The 13,450-nt window shown below is 43.0% G+C and overlaps 1 protein-coding gene across 2 annotated transcripts in view; it reads left to right on the forward strand.

The window, feature by feature from the left end:
• Positions 1-13,450, forward strand: part of STXBP4 (syntaxin binding protein 4) — a 275,156-nt gene that overhangs the window by 7,224 nt on the left and 254,482 nt on the right. For both annotated transcript variants that reach the window (XM_088475045.1, XM_088475035.1), the window contains exons 2-3: positions 8,946-8,989; positions 11,738-11,870. In XM_088475045.1, the coding sequence (XP_088331171.1) occupies positions 8,967-8,989; positions 11,738-11,870 (156 nt within the window). In that variant the 5' untranslated portion in view covers positions 8,946-8,966. The remainder of the gene's footprint in view (positions 1-8,945; positions 8,990-11,737; positions 11,871-13,450) is intronic.

Below are 13,450 nucleotides of genomic sequence, written 5' to 3' on the forward strand. Positions count from 1 at the left end.
CGGAGCTCATGAGTGAGCTCCAGCCAGCTCCCTCCGTGGGTGCAGCAGCCAATGAGAGTCTGTCTGACTCTCATTGGCTGCTAAAAAAACACACCGCCGCCGAGTAGTACGAGTGTACTACTCTGCGCCAGCGGTGGTGTGTTTGTTACTGTGTAGTGCGTACCGCACTCACTGCGGTCCGCACTGCACTTACACTTACCGCAATGATCAGCGGGCAAGAGGGGTTTCAGGGTACTCTGAAACCCCCCTGCGTGCGCGTATGAAGCAGACCACTATTTTCTAGATCTAGTAGACCAGATTGATATAAGGTGCTGCCGACCCCTTGTGGTGCCATATAAATAAAGGATAATAATACAATGTTGAATAAATGTCTACAGTATGTTGCAAGGCTGCATGTGACACTGCATCGACGTGAGGAAGTCATAGGGGCATATTCAGTTGTCCATGGTAACTCATTTTTTCCTATCACATACTAATTGTCGCTGAAAATTAGGGCATGACAAGTTACACGCTATACATTTGTCGTTTCTTTCCACATTTTAACGTGCATTAAAGGGGTTTGCGCATGACATTTGCCCGACATGCACAACCTCATAGGCTTAATAGGTAGGAATATCAGAGTTGAATAGTGGAATTATCAGGGTTCTACATTAGCACAGAGCAGTGACGTTAGACGCCTGTTAAACTGTTGCAGGTAGATTATGTTGGATGCGCCTCTATACTGTATGAATCAAAGTTCATATATTTACCTTTTTTAATGTACCTACTTTTTGCAACAATTGCACCATTTCAGTTAATGGACAAAGGCCCTCATTCAGAGCCGCTCGTTAACAGCAGTACGCTCGTTGCGTTCCGATGTTGGGAAACCGCGCATGCGTCGGTGTAACACTGCGCATGTGCGTACGGCAGATTGCGAGCTTTTTTTGTCTCGTTCGTCAAATTGCGAACAGGAAGTGACATGTCAAATGTGATTGACAGAATAGGGCGTTGACGGGGGTGGAGATGGAAAAACGCAGGCGTGGCGAGGCGTTTTTGGGGCGTACATACATTATCTGATGCGAACGTCAAATATGTTCGTTCCAAGTCATACGTCACTGGATGATCTTCTTTCCGTTCAAACTGCTCGCACAGCTTGGGTTCTGGATTACTCGACCTCATTGGCGATGGCCTTCTCCGTCCCGGGCCTCCACGATGTTTCATCGATTAATCACGGCTTGTCAGAAAAACAGTCAATTTTGTATTGAAAACCAGCTTGTAATGTGTTTTGAAAAGGTTTTTTTTGGTTAGCACAAAACCGTACGCAGGTGGAAATCATAGCTGCTAATTTCAGGATTACACAATCAATTAGCGTACATTTGTAGGTATGTTTTTTTGGGATGTTATTTTGTATTTGTGCTATTGTAACAATAATGTCATCATGTTTGTGTGTATTTTACCATTTTGCTTTGGTCAGGAGAATTTGCATCCTTATGTAATTTTTAAAGTGTTCCTTAAAGAACCCTTTATTTTTCAATTTTGTTTTGTTTTTTTGGGAGGTCGTTTTTGCCTTGTGGGCCAGGATTAACTGTAAACCATTTATAAAATAATGTCAGAATACAATGACGATAATTTTTTCAAAATTTATTAGAAAATAAAAACATTTTCTGGCCCATTTTTGGCCCAAACTTTTTTGCCAGTGTTATTCCCAAAAAAATTATAATTTTGCCAAACATAAAAGGTATGGAAACAAATCAAAAATGTAAAAACAATTCACAAGAAAGGAGAGGGAAGTTTTGGCCAGAAAGGAATATGGGGCAAGCACAGAAGGAGTGTGGGAAAAGTAGCCAGTGCTGTCATCGTTTTTTCCCCCGTTTGGCTGGGGGAGTTTGGGCGCCAGATCGGGTCGGGATGTCATCGGGCTGGCCTGTCCAGAGGCAGATGTTGTGGCCTCTGGACTAGGCACAGGGCTAGGCACATTTGGAGGATTGGCTGATGTTGTGCCAGAGGTGGAGGATCCTGATGTTCCGGCAGGAAGGGAGGTCGGCTCCACCATGTGCTGGCGAACGAGCTGCTCCAGGGCATTGGCGATGCGGATGTTGGCCCTGGTATTTTCCGCCAGGGCCTGACCAATGGTCACGTTGGCCGCAGCATTTTGCTCCAGGGCCTCAGCCACCCGTAGCAGACTGGCGTCCATCCTCTGCAGAATCTCCGTATGGAAATCCGATTTAAAATTGAGTTCTGTGAGGAGTGCCACTGCCTGCGAGGGGGATTGCCCTGGACTGGCTTCTGCAGGGTCCTCAGCCGGATGTACTGGTTCCTCCCCTGCAGAGCCAGCAGAAATTCTGCGGCCAAGGCTCCCCTCTGGAGCAGACTCATCCGCCTGTGTCTCTGTGTGAAAAATGAGAAAAGAGTCACATTAGAATCTACATATTTGCACAATAACATTTCAGAGTTGGTTACATCACAATATTTACCTGTGACAACTTGAGGAGCCGCAAAGTCTGGCATGTCCATATCCATGTTCGACACGCCAAACAACTCCACAGCCTGCACACACCCCTGTACCAGCTCTTCCAAATCATTCAACTCCAATGACACAGGGGTGGGACCCCCACCTGTCCCCCTTGCATGCCTAGCCCTGTCCGCCATTTTTTGTTTCAGGCGATATTTGAAGTCTTGCCATCTGTGGGTGAAAAAGTAACCATTATTCCGGTTGTTTTTTTTGTTTTTGTTTTAGGGGGGTCAAGTTTTTACTTACCGCCGTTTGACATCCCGGGCTAGACGGACATAATCACCCACCCTATTGACAGCACTGGCTATCTCCTCCCACATTCTCCACTTCTGGCTTGCACCCATATTCCTGTCTGCCTGTGGAAGGATGTCCACACACTTCTGAACCAAAACCTCCATATCCTTTCTTGTGAATTGTGGCTGCCTTTTCTTTTTCCCTGCTTTGGCCGGAATACTGGGCCCAGCAGCCTCTTCCATGTCATCCTCCTCACCTATTTGTTTAAACGTTGAGAAATTTAAGCTTGCAAACTTTCACTATATTATGTTTCAAAATAATCCTTGTTTGGAAATGCATGAAAAACTTACCGGCAGACTCTTGGCCATTGTTTCCCTGGTCTGTAGCCATTTCTTACCTCCAAACAAGAAATACACCAGAACGTTTTTTTTTGGGTCGTGACGTATTTATACATGCGTCCTTATTTTTCGTCCGCATCATTGATTGTGCGTTCCTATGATCCCTCCTTAATTTGTGCGGGAAAATAAACACTATTTATGGCTTGGGGTGTCTCGAGTCGAGGTGGCGGGTGTTGGTTGTTGGAGGTTACGTTGGTCGGAGTGGATTGTTGGCGGGATTTGTATTTGGCGTTGTTTGGAGTTGTTTTTGGTTTGTCTTTTTGGAGTTTTTATTTCCGTTCGCTTTTTTTGGTGTGGTTGTTTTATTTGTCGTGTCATTTTTTGGTAAGTTTTTGGCCGTCTTACTTTTGTTCACTTTGTGTCTCCTTCTTTTTTAAAAATTTGGGGCGTTAAATTTTAACAAATTCTCCTTTGGTAGGTTTCTTTTGGCTCTGCCCCAACGACCTTTTTATCCGGTGACTTATATATCCTCTATTGGTAAGTTTTTTTTTTTTTTCACTTGTTTATTAAATGTTCATGTTTTGTTTAACGCAACTTTGTTTGACCTTACACTTTTAACCTTTGGTTTTGTGATTCCTAAATGTATGAACTAATTAGCGCATTTTTATCTGCTTATTTTTTGTCTTGTATTTGCGAACTAATTAGCGCATTTTTATCTGCTTATTTTTTGTCTTGTATTTGCGAACTAATTAGCGCATTTTTATCTGCTTATTTTTTGCCTTGTATTTGCGAACTAATTAGCGCATTTTTATCTGCTTATTTTTTGTCTTGTATTTGCGAACTAATTAGCGCATTTTTATCTGCTTATTTTTTGTCTTGTATTTGCGAACTAATTAGCGCATTTTTATCTGCTTATTTTTTGTCTTGTATTTGCGAACTAATTAGCGCATTTTTATCTGCTTATTTTTTGTCTTGAAATTGGTTGTGATTTCCCGTTAGCAAATTTTTTTATAATTTGGGGCCCAAATTGTGGTAGTCTGCGCACTGTCGTTTTGCTCTTTGCCCAAATGTGTGTTTATCCCCTTTTATGTGTTGTCTTGCACCCAATTTAGATTCCTAAATGGCCACCCTAAATTGTTGCATTGTTTGTTTGTTTTTATTTTGAGGTTGAGAAAATCATGACAATACCCCGGCATGTAAGCATCATTGGATTGTATCGTCAAGCTAAGTAATTTTTAAAATTTTATTGGGCAAAAAAACCTTACATTCAATTCTTGCCATTTCAGGTTGATCTTGGTCGGATTGTTCTGGCCATGCTCCCGGAAGCCGACTAACCTCAATCTCGTCCCAGGCGTAGGCATTGTAGGTGTGCAAGGCCCCAGATATATCGAACACGTGTCACCCTTTTTGGAATGCCCGATGATGAGGTGTTAAGACGCTACCGTCTTCCGCCCCAAATCATCATAGACACTCTCTCATTAATAGAGAGTAATCTTGAGCGGCAAATTGACAGTCCTACAGCAATACCACCACTTACGCAATTTATGGCGGTGTTACATTTCTGTGCCTCAGGATCGTTTCAAACAACAGTGGGAATAGTGGCGGGAATCTCCCAATCCTCCTTTTCCCGGATCCTGAGGGCAGTGATGGAGGCCCTTTTCAAGCACCTCCATCATTTTATTCAAATGCCTTTGGATATGGGTGCCCTTAGTGTGGCCAAGGCAAATTTTTACCAAATAGCTGGCTTCCCACACATCATAGGGGTTGTGGATGGTACTCACATACCACTTCAGCCTCCAGCACGGCTGGAGGCCATATTTCGCAACAGCAAACACTATCACTCCCTGAATGTAATGGTGGTATGTGATGCCTCCCTCCAGATCCTGTCCCTGAATGCAAAATTACCCGGAAGTGCACATGACTCATTCGTCATCCGGCAATCAGGGATATGGCACAAATTAAACAACCTACAAGCTGGTGATGTGTGGCTTCTGGGTAAGTGGAGACCTTTAGTACATAACAATGTTAAGCTTGATACACAGTGATCCTGATGTTGTCACTTCTTTTTCACAGGAGACAGTGGCTACCCTTGCACGCCCTGGCTGCTCACTTCTTATTTGGCTCCCACACCATGGCCACAAAGTAATTTTAATTCCGCACTTACAGCCACCAGGCAAGTGGTGGAGCGCTGTATCGGCCTTTTAAAAGGCCGATTCAGATGCCTCCACCGCTCTGGTGGCGAGCTCATGTATTTGCCGGATATGGTTTCGAAAATTGTTGTGAAATATCCCTCAGAGGACCACATCACCATAAGGAGTGGTGTCCCAATGCAGCCAGAGGATGCCTTGCCTGAGGATGGCCCCCCCGAGGTTGGTCGGAGGTCAGTATGTGGGGGGGCCATACGCGATGATGTGGTGGCCAGATATTTTAGGTAATTTTTTGCACAAAAGAAGTTCTTTGACACAATGTGGTAAGGATTTTTGTAGACCATCTAATTAATTTGTTTATTTTTTCCCATCTTCTGTTTGATTTCATAATCTTTGGGACTGAAACGATGACTACTTCCTGCTACCCAAAACAAACCTTCATGGGGACACATTGGATATATATTCTGGACCCAATATTGCAACGCAACATTTGTGGAATCATGTTGGCATGCTCATTCGTCAACCAGTTCTTGATTTTTCTTTACTTTTTTCATATGGTGTTTGATGGGTTGTATTTTTTATTATCACTGTGTGTATTGTTTGTGAGCCAACACTTTGGTTTTTTAGTTATGTTTTGAATACATTTTTTGAGAGTGTAATTTTTCCAAATTTTCTTGAACATTGCAAGCAAGTGTAACCAGGTTCACCCACGTTAAAATTGCTTAAGGGTTAATCCTGTAATGTCGCAATTTGATCAAAAATTAAATATGCTTTCTGGGTCAAAACCAACACCAAAAGGTATTATGTACAATCAGTAGGCTTTGGAATCTCGGGCTAAGCAGGTTGCCCCCCAAATTGGAACATGTAAAATGTACTAATATAAAAATTGTAACACACAAAAAAAACCCAAGCAGATTGTTACTGTTAGCTGTTTCATGTGCCTGTTTTCTAAAAATCTACAACACACAATCTTAGTGACATTAATTGCAAATACTTGCTGGAAGAGTCTACTTATGTCAGTGTAAACAATCTAAGATTTGGAGACAAGGAATGAGACTGAACTCTAACTTTTAAATTTTTATTATGAAAAAGATTTTTTTTAGAAAATAATAAATTATGGACGCAGGATCCCAGCCATACGGTCAAGGACCACCAGCAGGCCGATCACGTGGCCCCGCATCACTTGGACGCACCCGACTAGGTCCGCCAAACGCCTCTGGTCCTCTGTAGGTTAGAAAAGTGTGGGGCTTAATACATAATTAATGAAACCCCCAGAAAAAATAAGCAAAACAAAGCTATCCAATAATTACAATATTGTGACCAAAAGCACATTTAACCCAAAAAACAAAGGACACAAAAATGGACACCCAAAAAATTGCACACAAAAAAAAACAGTTTTGCCATGTGGGATATGTGTATGGGGAAATCAGCAGTAAAAGGTAAAGACAAACAGAGATATACCCAAACTTGTGACAAACCAAAAAAAGTAAAAGGCACAGACACAGGATTAGATCCAAACATTTTAAAACACATAAAAGGGAAACATACCGTTCAAAATAACGCCTGGCCCAGAACCAACTCCCTCGTCCTCCTCGGAGGTGGCAACATTCCCCAACGAGGTGGGAGGGGTGATTACGGATTCAGGGGAGGGGGTAGTCACGAGAGGGGTGGTTGGAGGGGAGGGGGAATTGGGATGGAGGGGAAGTAGCACAGACTGATGTGCCACAGGGTCTGTGCAGGCTGGGGAGGACGGGGAATTTAGGGTATTTTGGGGTGAGGATGTTTGGCTGGGGGTTGGGGAGAGGGGCCGAGAGCGCCGTCTTTGACGGCGATGACGCCGTAGTCTTCGCTCTGCCCCTAAATGATGGAAAACAAATTGAGGTTAGTTTAGAACATCACCTTGTTAAACGCTAATTGTTAAACCCCAAAAAATTTAAACATGCCCATGCAGATATGAGTACAAATAATAAATAGGCCATACATGAAAACATGCACATGCAGATATGAGTACAAATAATAAATAGGCCATACATGAAAACATGCACATGGAGATATGAGTACAAATAATAAATAGGCCATACATGAAAACATGCACATGCAGATATGAGTACAAATAATAAATAGACCATACATGAAAACATGCAAATGCAGTTAGGGCCACAAAGATAAACATGAAAACCACAGACAAAAAAACTTACTTTCCGCTATCTGCATGCGAAAGCATGCCAGCAAGCGGGGCGTCCGCTGTTGCAGGTCGGACCACCTGCGCTCCAGCTGGCCGATCTGGCGGCGTGAGCCGAAGGAACGCAGGCGGCCACGTACCTCCGCATATGCGGAACGCTTTTCCCTATTGGTGATGGGGGGAGGCTGGCTGGTGATCCGCCTGTCCATCACCTCGGTTAAGACCATCAGCTCGCGCCTGGTGAATGCCGAGGCTCTCATGATGGCAATGGTGTATTTTTAATAAAACAATTTTAATAAAGACCAGAAAAAAAATTTGATTGGCTAATGTATTTGGGTAATTAACAGGACAAATTCTATTGGTTAGTGTATGAGTCATGTGTTCGACAGGGCCACAAATCTATTGAGAGTTATGATAGGCTTGATGCAGTGACATGCGTAAGCTAATTTAAATAAAGAAATGAACCCAGTAAAATATGCGTGGGTAAAAACAAAGAAAACAAATGGATAATTGCCTCAAACATGTATTTTGACAAATAAAAGCGAATGTTTAAGCCGTACGTATTCTGCGGGTAAACACAAACACGGACAAGAGTAAAGTTTATTGCATTTAAAAAAAAAACCCAAAAACTAAAATTGACGAGCAATTAAGATAATTGATATATTGATTGCCATGATACGATTGAGGGAGGTAGGCAGAATAAACGAGCAGGTAATCGGAATCTGACAGGCCCACTTCCGGGTTGGACTTGTGCGTGTGTTCCCTGCAAGCCACATTGGGGATGTACGCTCGCTATTTGGCACGCTCGTTAGTTAGAGGAGGGGTCGGTAGAGTTTGGGGAGGAAGTTTAGCTGCGTTCGAAATTACGAGCGAGCGCTTAAATTAACATATTTCTGTACGTACGCCGAACGTACGAACGTCCACTTGCGTCCGGGTCTGAATGAGGGCCAAAGCTAACAGAATGTGATACCCTGCATAAATGGTGTTATAGTTAATCAGTTTATTTATCATGTAGGGTTTGGAATGCAAGACATAGAGAGTGGCTAACTGCTAATACAACGTTCTTACTTAACATGGCTGATTTGCGACTGAAATGTAAAATACTGTAGTTGTAAACAAACAGATGGTATTAATTTTAGCGTCTTTGGAGGCAGTTGTAGAGTAAACTCACTTACCAAAAGTACATTAAAACATTGGTAGTTCTGTTCTAGAAAGCTAATTGGTTAGTATATGTAGGGAATCTGCCTGTCACTTCCCAAGTGGCAGTCACAACTAAACATTATGATTTAAAGCGGCACTTTTTTTTAAGGCCAAAACATTATTTTTTTGTTTTTAAAAACGTTGCCATTTTAAATATTGCAGCTAAACTGCTGAAATGTTGGCATTTGCTGCAGCTCACAGATTATTACATTTGGTCCTGTGCCTTTAATTATTATTTTTCTTTCATTTCTAATGATTAAAGTGAAGCAAAACATTTTAATTTGTAGTCAAGAGTTGCTCTTATGTTTTTTTTGGTGTGTTTGTTATTAACAAGATGTTTTTGTGTTGTTTAGGTCTAACTGAAGAGCGTCATCATGGCAAACTCCATTAAAATAAGGTAACAATAACATTTTTTAGAATTACTCACAATGATTGGCGCTGTGGCAGTGCCTTATCTGGGTGCAGTATCCCTGTGTTGGATAGTTTTGTCAGTGAAAAACGCAATGCTCTTGATTATCTGTACTCTATGACAGCTATTAGGAAACAAATACATTGTTAAGTTAGTTAGCATTATCCTATGTGTTGAATAGATTTTATACAACCAGGAGGAAACAACTCAATAGTTGTGGTATTTAGCAGTACACTGCCTTATTTGTTTAATGTTCCACAGCCAATAGGTTGTAACTTGATGTTGATCATATGGGAAGCTATAGCACTGTTCCATAGACTTGGTTCTTTCCTACTCCGTTTTCACCAGAGGAAGTTTTGTTGGGTAGAGCAGGACAGTGGATCTCACACAGATTTGGTGCTTTAAGGTTTTCTCCAGGCATTCATTGGGGGGACAATGGATTCAGTACTTTGGATTCAGGCCCTGATTCAGAGCAGGACGTTCTTTCAGAGCGCTCGCTCTGAATCAGGGCGGCATTTTTTTTTTTTTTTTGAGCCTGCCTGCCTCCTGGCCGCTCGCTAAGCTGTGGGTGACCACCCACAGCTTTTGTGAGAGGCCAGGTGATGAACGCGACCATCGGGCTTGCGACGAGACCCTTGTGGTAGGGTCTCGTCCAACGCAAAGCCCAGTGGACTTCCTGCTCTATTAGAGTCTATTGAGTCCACATACTGAGATCACTAGTGATGTCAGTAGGGCCGCCCACAAACGGAAGGCATTCCCTTGGGTAAACATTGACCCGCTTGCGAACGGGTCTGAATCAGCCCCTCAGTACTTTAAACATGGAATATAGCATGTTACCTTTTTACTAACAAATTCCACAAAAATACTTTGTAGTTCTTGCTTCGGCATTAATCCACCTTTCCAAAAAAGCAATAAAACAGCATTATATGTATAGGTTTTCATAAAATAAAATCTTCACTCTTTTTTTTTTTCCATTAATTTTCACTGACTTGATTGAAACAATTACAGTGTGCAGGAATAGTTCTGCAGCTTAACAAGTCCTGGCATTTTTTAAATTAGAAAACCTACTGCATTTAATTAGGGGACTTTTTATTTGACACAAGATAGATTTGAGCAGTGTATCCGCCCCATCTATGTAAAAAAAATTTTGTGTACTGTTTCAGTCATTGTCTGGCAGACTCCATCCATCATGTCATTTTCTCCCTAGCACAGGGGAATATTCTCTAGTGATCACCAGACAATAGCTTCTAAGGGCCTGCAGCATTTGAAAGAGGGTGCACCACTTTTTCAACTACGGGTGCCCCTGAATTTATGGAAGCCAGGTTGAGAGAAAATCTTCCCCCATTCCTAGATGCCTTTATTTCACTGCAGTCTAGGGGTTAATGTCTGGTGATCACACTAACTGTTATGGGGGCACCGAGTTTGAAAGGGTGTGCTACGCTCTTCAATGAGAGGACCCTCATCTTTCTAGGAGCCAGAGTTGGTGAGATGTAGGGACTTTTCATCCCTATACGTATTCCAAAGTATCTGTTATCTTTTTCAATACACAAAACTGACGTCATGCTCGTCATCCTCTGTACCCGTAAACCACTTCCTCAGCCGCCATGACTCCCCACTGGTGTTTTGTACTGGCGGGGAAAAGACTAGCAGTTTTTTTTATTGGGTGCTTCGCTGCAGAAGACTAGAGGGATTTGTCTTCTGCAGTTTATAGGTATATGTTGATGACAGGTCTGACTCTTTATCTGCACCAAAGAGGTAAATAATAATGTTCCCACTGGGCTGCCAGATTTTCAATCTGTATACTGCGCCCTGCCCTTATGACTGCGAGTGCTGGTGCCCTGCTGAAACAGCCTGCCGGGTGTGCCAGGTGCCATCTCCACCCGCGGGCCACAGTGTCCCACGAGTAGGAAAAGTTACGGTGAAACAGTCACTGCCAGGTGAATAGATGGAGTGCACATGCACATGGCATCTTTTCAGTCTGCAGGGAAAACTTTGGGGCTGCCCAGCATCTCCGTGACAGTGACGAAAAGGGAGCAGGTCTTAAGGACACGACTCCTTTTTGAGTGACCACTCCTCCTCTTACGCCATGCTCCCTGCCCTTCTCCGGCCCTGCCGTGAACACTAAATACAGGGTACAGCAGTGTCATTAACAGAGAGTATAGCGAGAAGTGTCTTTTATACAGAATACAGCCTGCAGTGTTTGGTTCAGAGGATCAATGACTTTATGAGAAAACATACACTATATTTTGGTTTTTAAGAACATTTGTTGGTTTGCTAAATAATACTTTCAAGACCAGAAATAAAAGAGTTGTTTTACTCCCTGTTTGTATTGTTGCACAACAATTATATGCATGGAATTACAGTGTGACCGTTTACTAAATAAATGTTGCCATCTTGTTTCTCCATACAAAATAAGACAGCAGCAAACATTCTATTCACATTTTAGATCACCCACCTGCAGTGCAATATGATTTTGCCATGGTGCAAAGTGTCTGTTTTTTTTATTTTCTCCCAATTTAGAATCAGGCCCTCTGTATAAACCAAAGCACCAGGGGCAGTACCTCCCAAACAGCAGGACTTCTAGCCATCACACACCCGAGTTTGCTTATTTGTGTAAATGAGGCTTAAAATAAATATACTATGGATGGAGTTAATCTTAAATAATACAGATAAAGCAGTTTATTACACCACCATTTTCAGCATTTTTATGTTATGAACAAATTGCTTGTTTTCAAGTGAGGACTCGATCGAGACAGTGGCCATACCCAAAGAAACCAGCCTTGGCCTGAGTCTTGTTGGAGGCATTAGCAGAACAGAAGGACCATTTATCCACATTAAGGACATCATTCCTGGGGGAGACTGTCAAAAAGTGAGTAGCTTTACAGTTTTTTTTTTTACTCATTTTAATAATACATTATGTGCATTTTAAAGACCACGATATCATAAAAAGCTAGAGGGATGCCACCGAGAAACCACAGAGTAGCCTCCCTGCAGAGATGACACAAAAACAGAAAGAACAAAAGTTCATTTTCTGAGTGATGTCACACAAGCGGATGTACAGTATATATCGTTTCAGTGAGAGAAAAAGGGAGTATAGGCTTTATCAAAGCTTATATAAAAATATGAAGAATGTTTTTATTACTACTTGATTACTGAAATTATAGATGCCATGTGGTGCGAGATGCCCGGCACTAGTGAGCTGCTTTGAGCTGTTGCTTAGCAACTTATCATTAAAGCACCAGATACCTGCAAAAGTGTTCTCCAACTGCCGAGCGACAGTGGAGAAGATCAAGCTCTAAGGCAGATTTTCTCCATTTCAAATTTATGCTCTCATCCTGTAGTGCTGCGCTCTCCCTCTCTAAACAGTCATACTTTAAGAACCTCATCTCCTCTCAGTCCTCTAATCCCCAGCGTCTCTTCACTACTTTCAACTCCCTCCTTCGCCCACCCCCTCCTCGTCTCCCCTCCTTGATCACTGCCCTTGACTTTGCTACCTACTTTACATCTAAAATTGATTCCATACGTCAGGACATCATATCCAACCAGTCCCCCAGCTCTCCACCTCCTCCTTTCCCAAATCACCCCTCCCCATCAACTTTACCAACTCTAACATCCTTCTCCCCTGTATCTGGAGAGGAAGTCATGGCCCTCATACGGTCCTCCCCCCCTTCCACCTCCCCCCTTGATCCCATCCCCTCCCGCCTCCTTCGCTTCCTCTCTCTCTGCCTGCTCCCATCTTGCCCACCTCATTAACCTCTCCCTCTCATCAGGCACTGTTCCTTCTGCATTCAAACATGCCCTTGTCTCCCCCATTCTTAAAAAACCTACCCTTGATCCTAACCTTCTTTCTAACTACCGACATATCTCTCTCCTCCCCTTTGCCTCCAAACTCCTTGAGCGGATTGTCTACAACCGCCTTACCACTTTTCTTTCCTCCCACTCCCTCCTTGACCCTTTTCAGTCTGGCTTCCGTTCTCTCCACTCCACTGAAACTGCCCTCACAAAAGTCAGCAATTACCTCCTTGCTGCCAAATCCCAAGGCCACTACTCTCTTCTCATTCTCCTTGATCTCTCTGCTGCTTTTGACACTGTGGACCACCCTCTCCTGCTGAATATCCTTCACTCCCTTGGTCTACGTGAAACTGCCCTCTCCTGGCTGTCATCCTACCTCTCTGACCGATCTTTTTCAGTTTCCTCTCACGACTCCTCTTCCCCTCCACAGCCTCTTACAGTAGGTGTTCCCCAAGGTTCTGTTCTTGGTCCTCTCCTATTCTCCCTCTATACTTCCTCTCTAGGTGAACTCATCAGCTCTTTTGACCTCCATTATCATCTCTATGCTGATGATACTCAAATCTACCTTTCCTCCCCTGATCTCTCCCCCTCTCTTCTGACTCGTATCTCCAACTGTCTCTCTGCTGTCTCTTCCTGGATGTCCCAGCGATTTCTTAA

Source organism: Taudactylus pleione, unplaced genomic scaffold (assembly GCF_031769625.1).
Source record: "Taudactylus pleione unplaced genomic scaffold, aTauple2 ptg000016l, whole genome shotgun sequence".
Taxonomy (NCBI): Eukaryota; Metazoa; Chordata; class Amphibia; order Anura; family Myobatrachidae; genus Taudactylus; species Taudactylus pleione.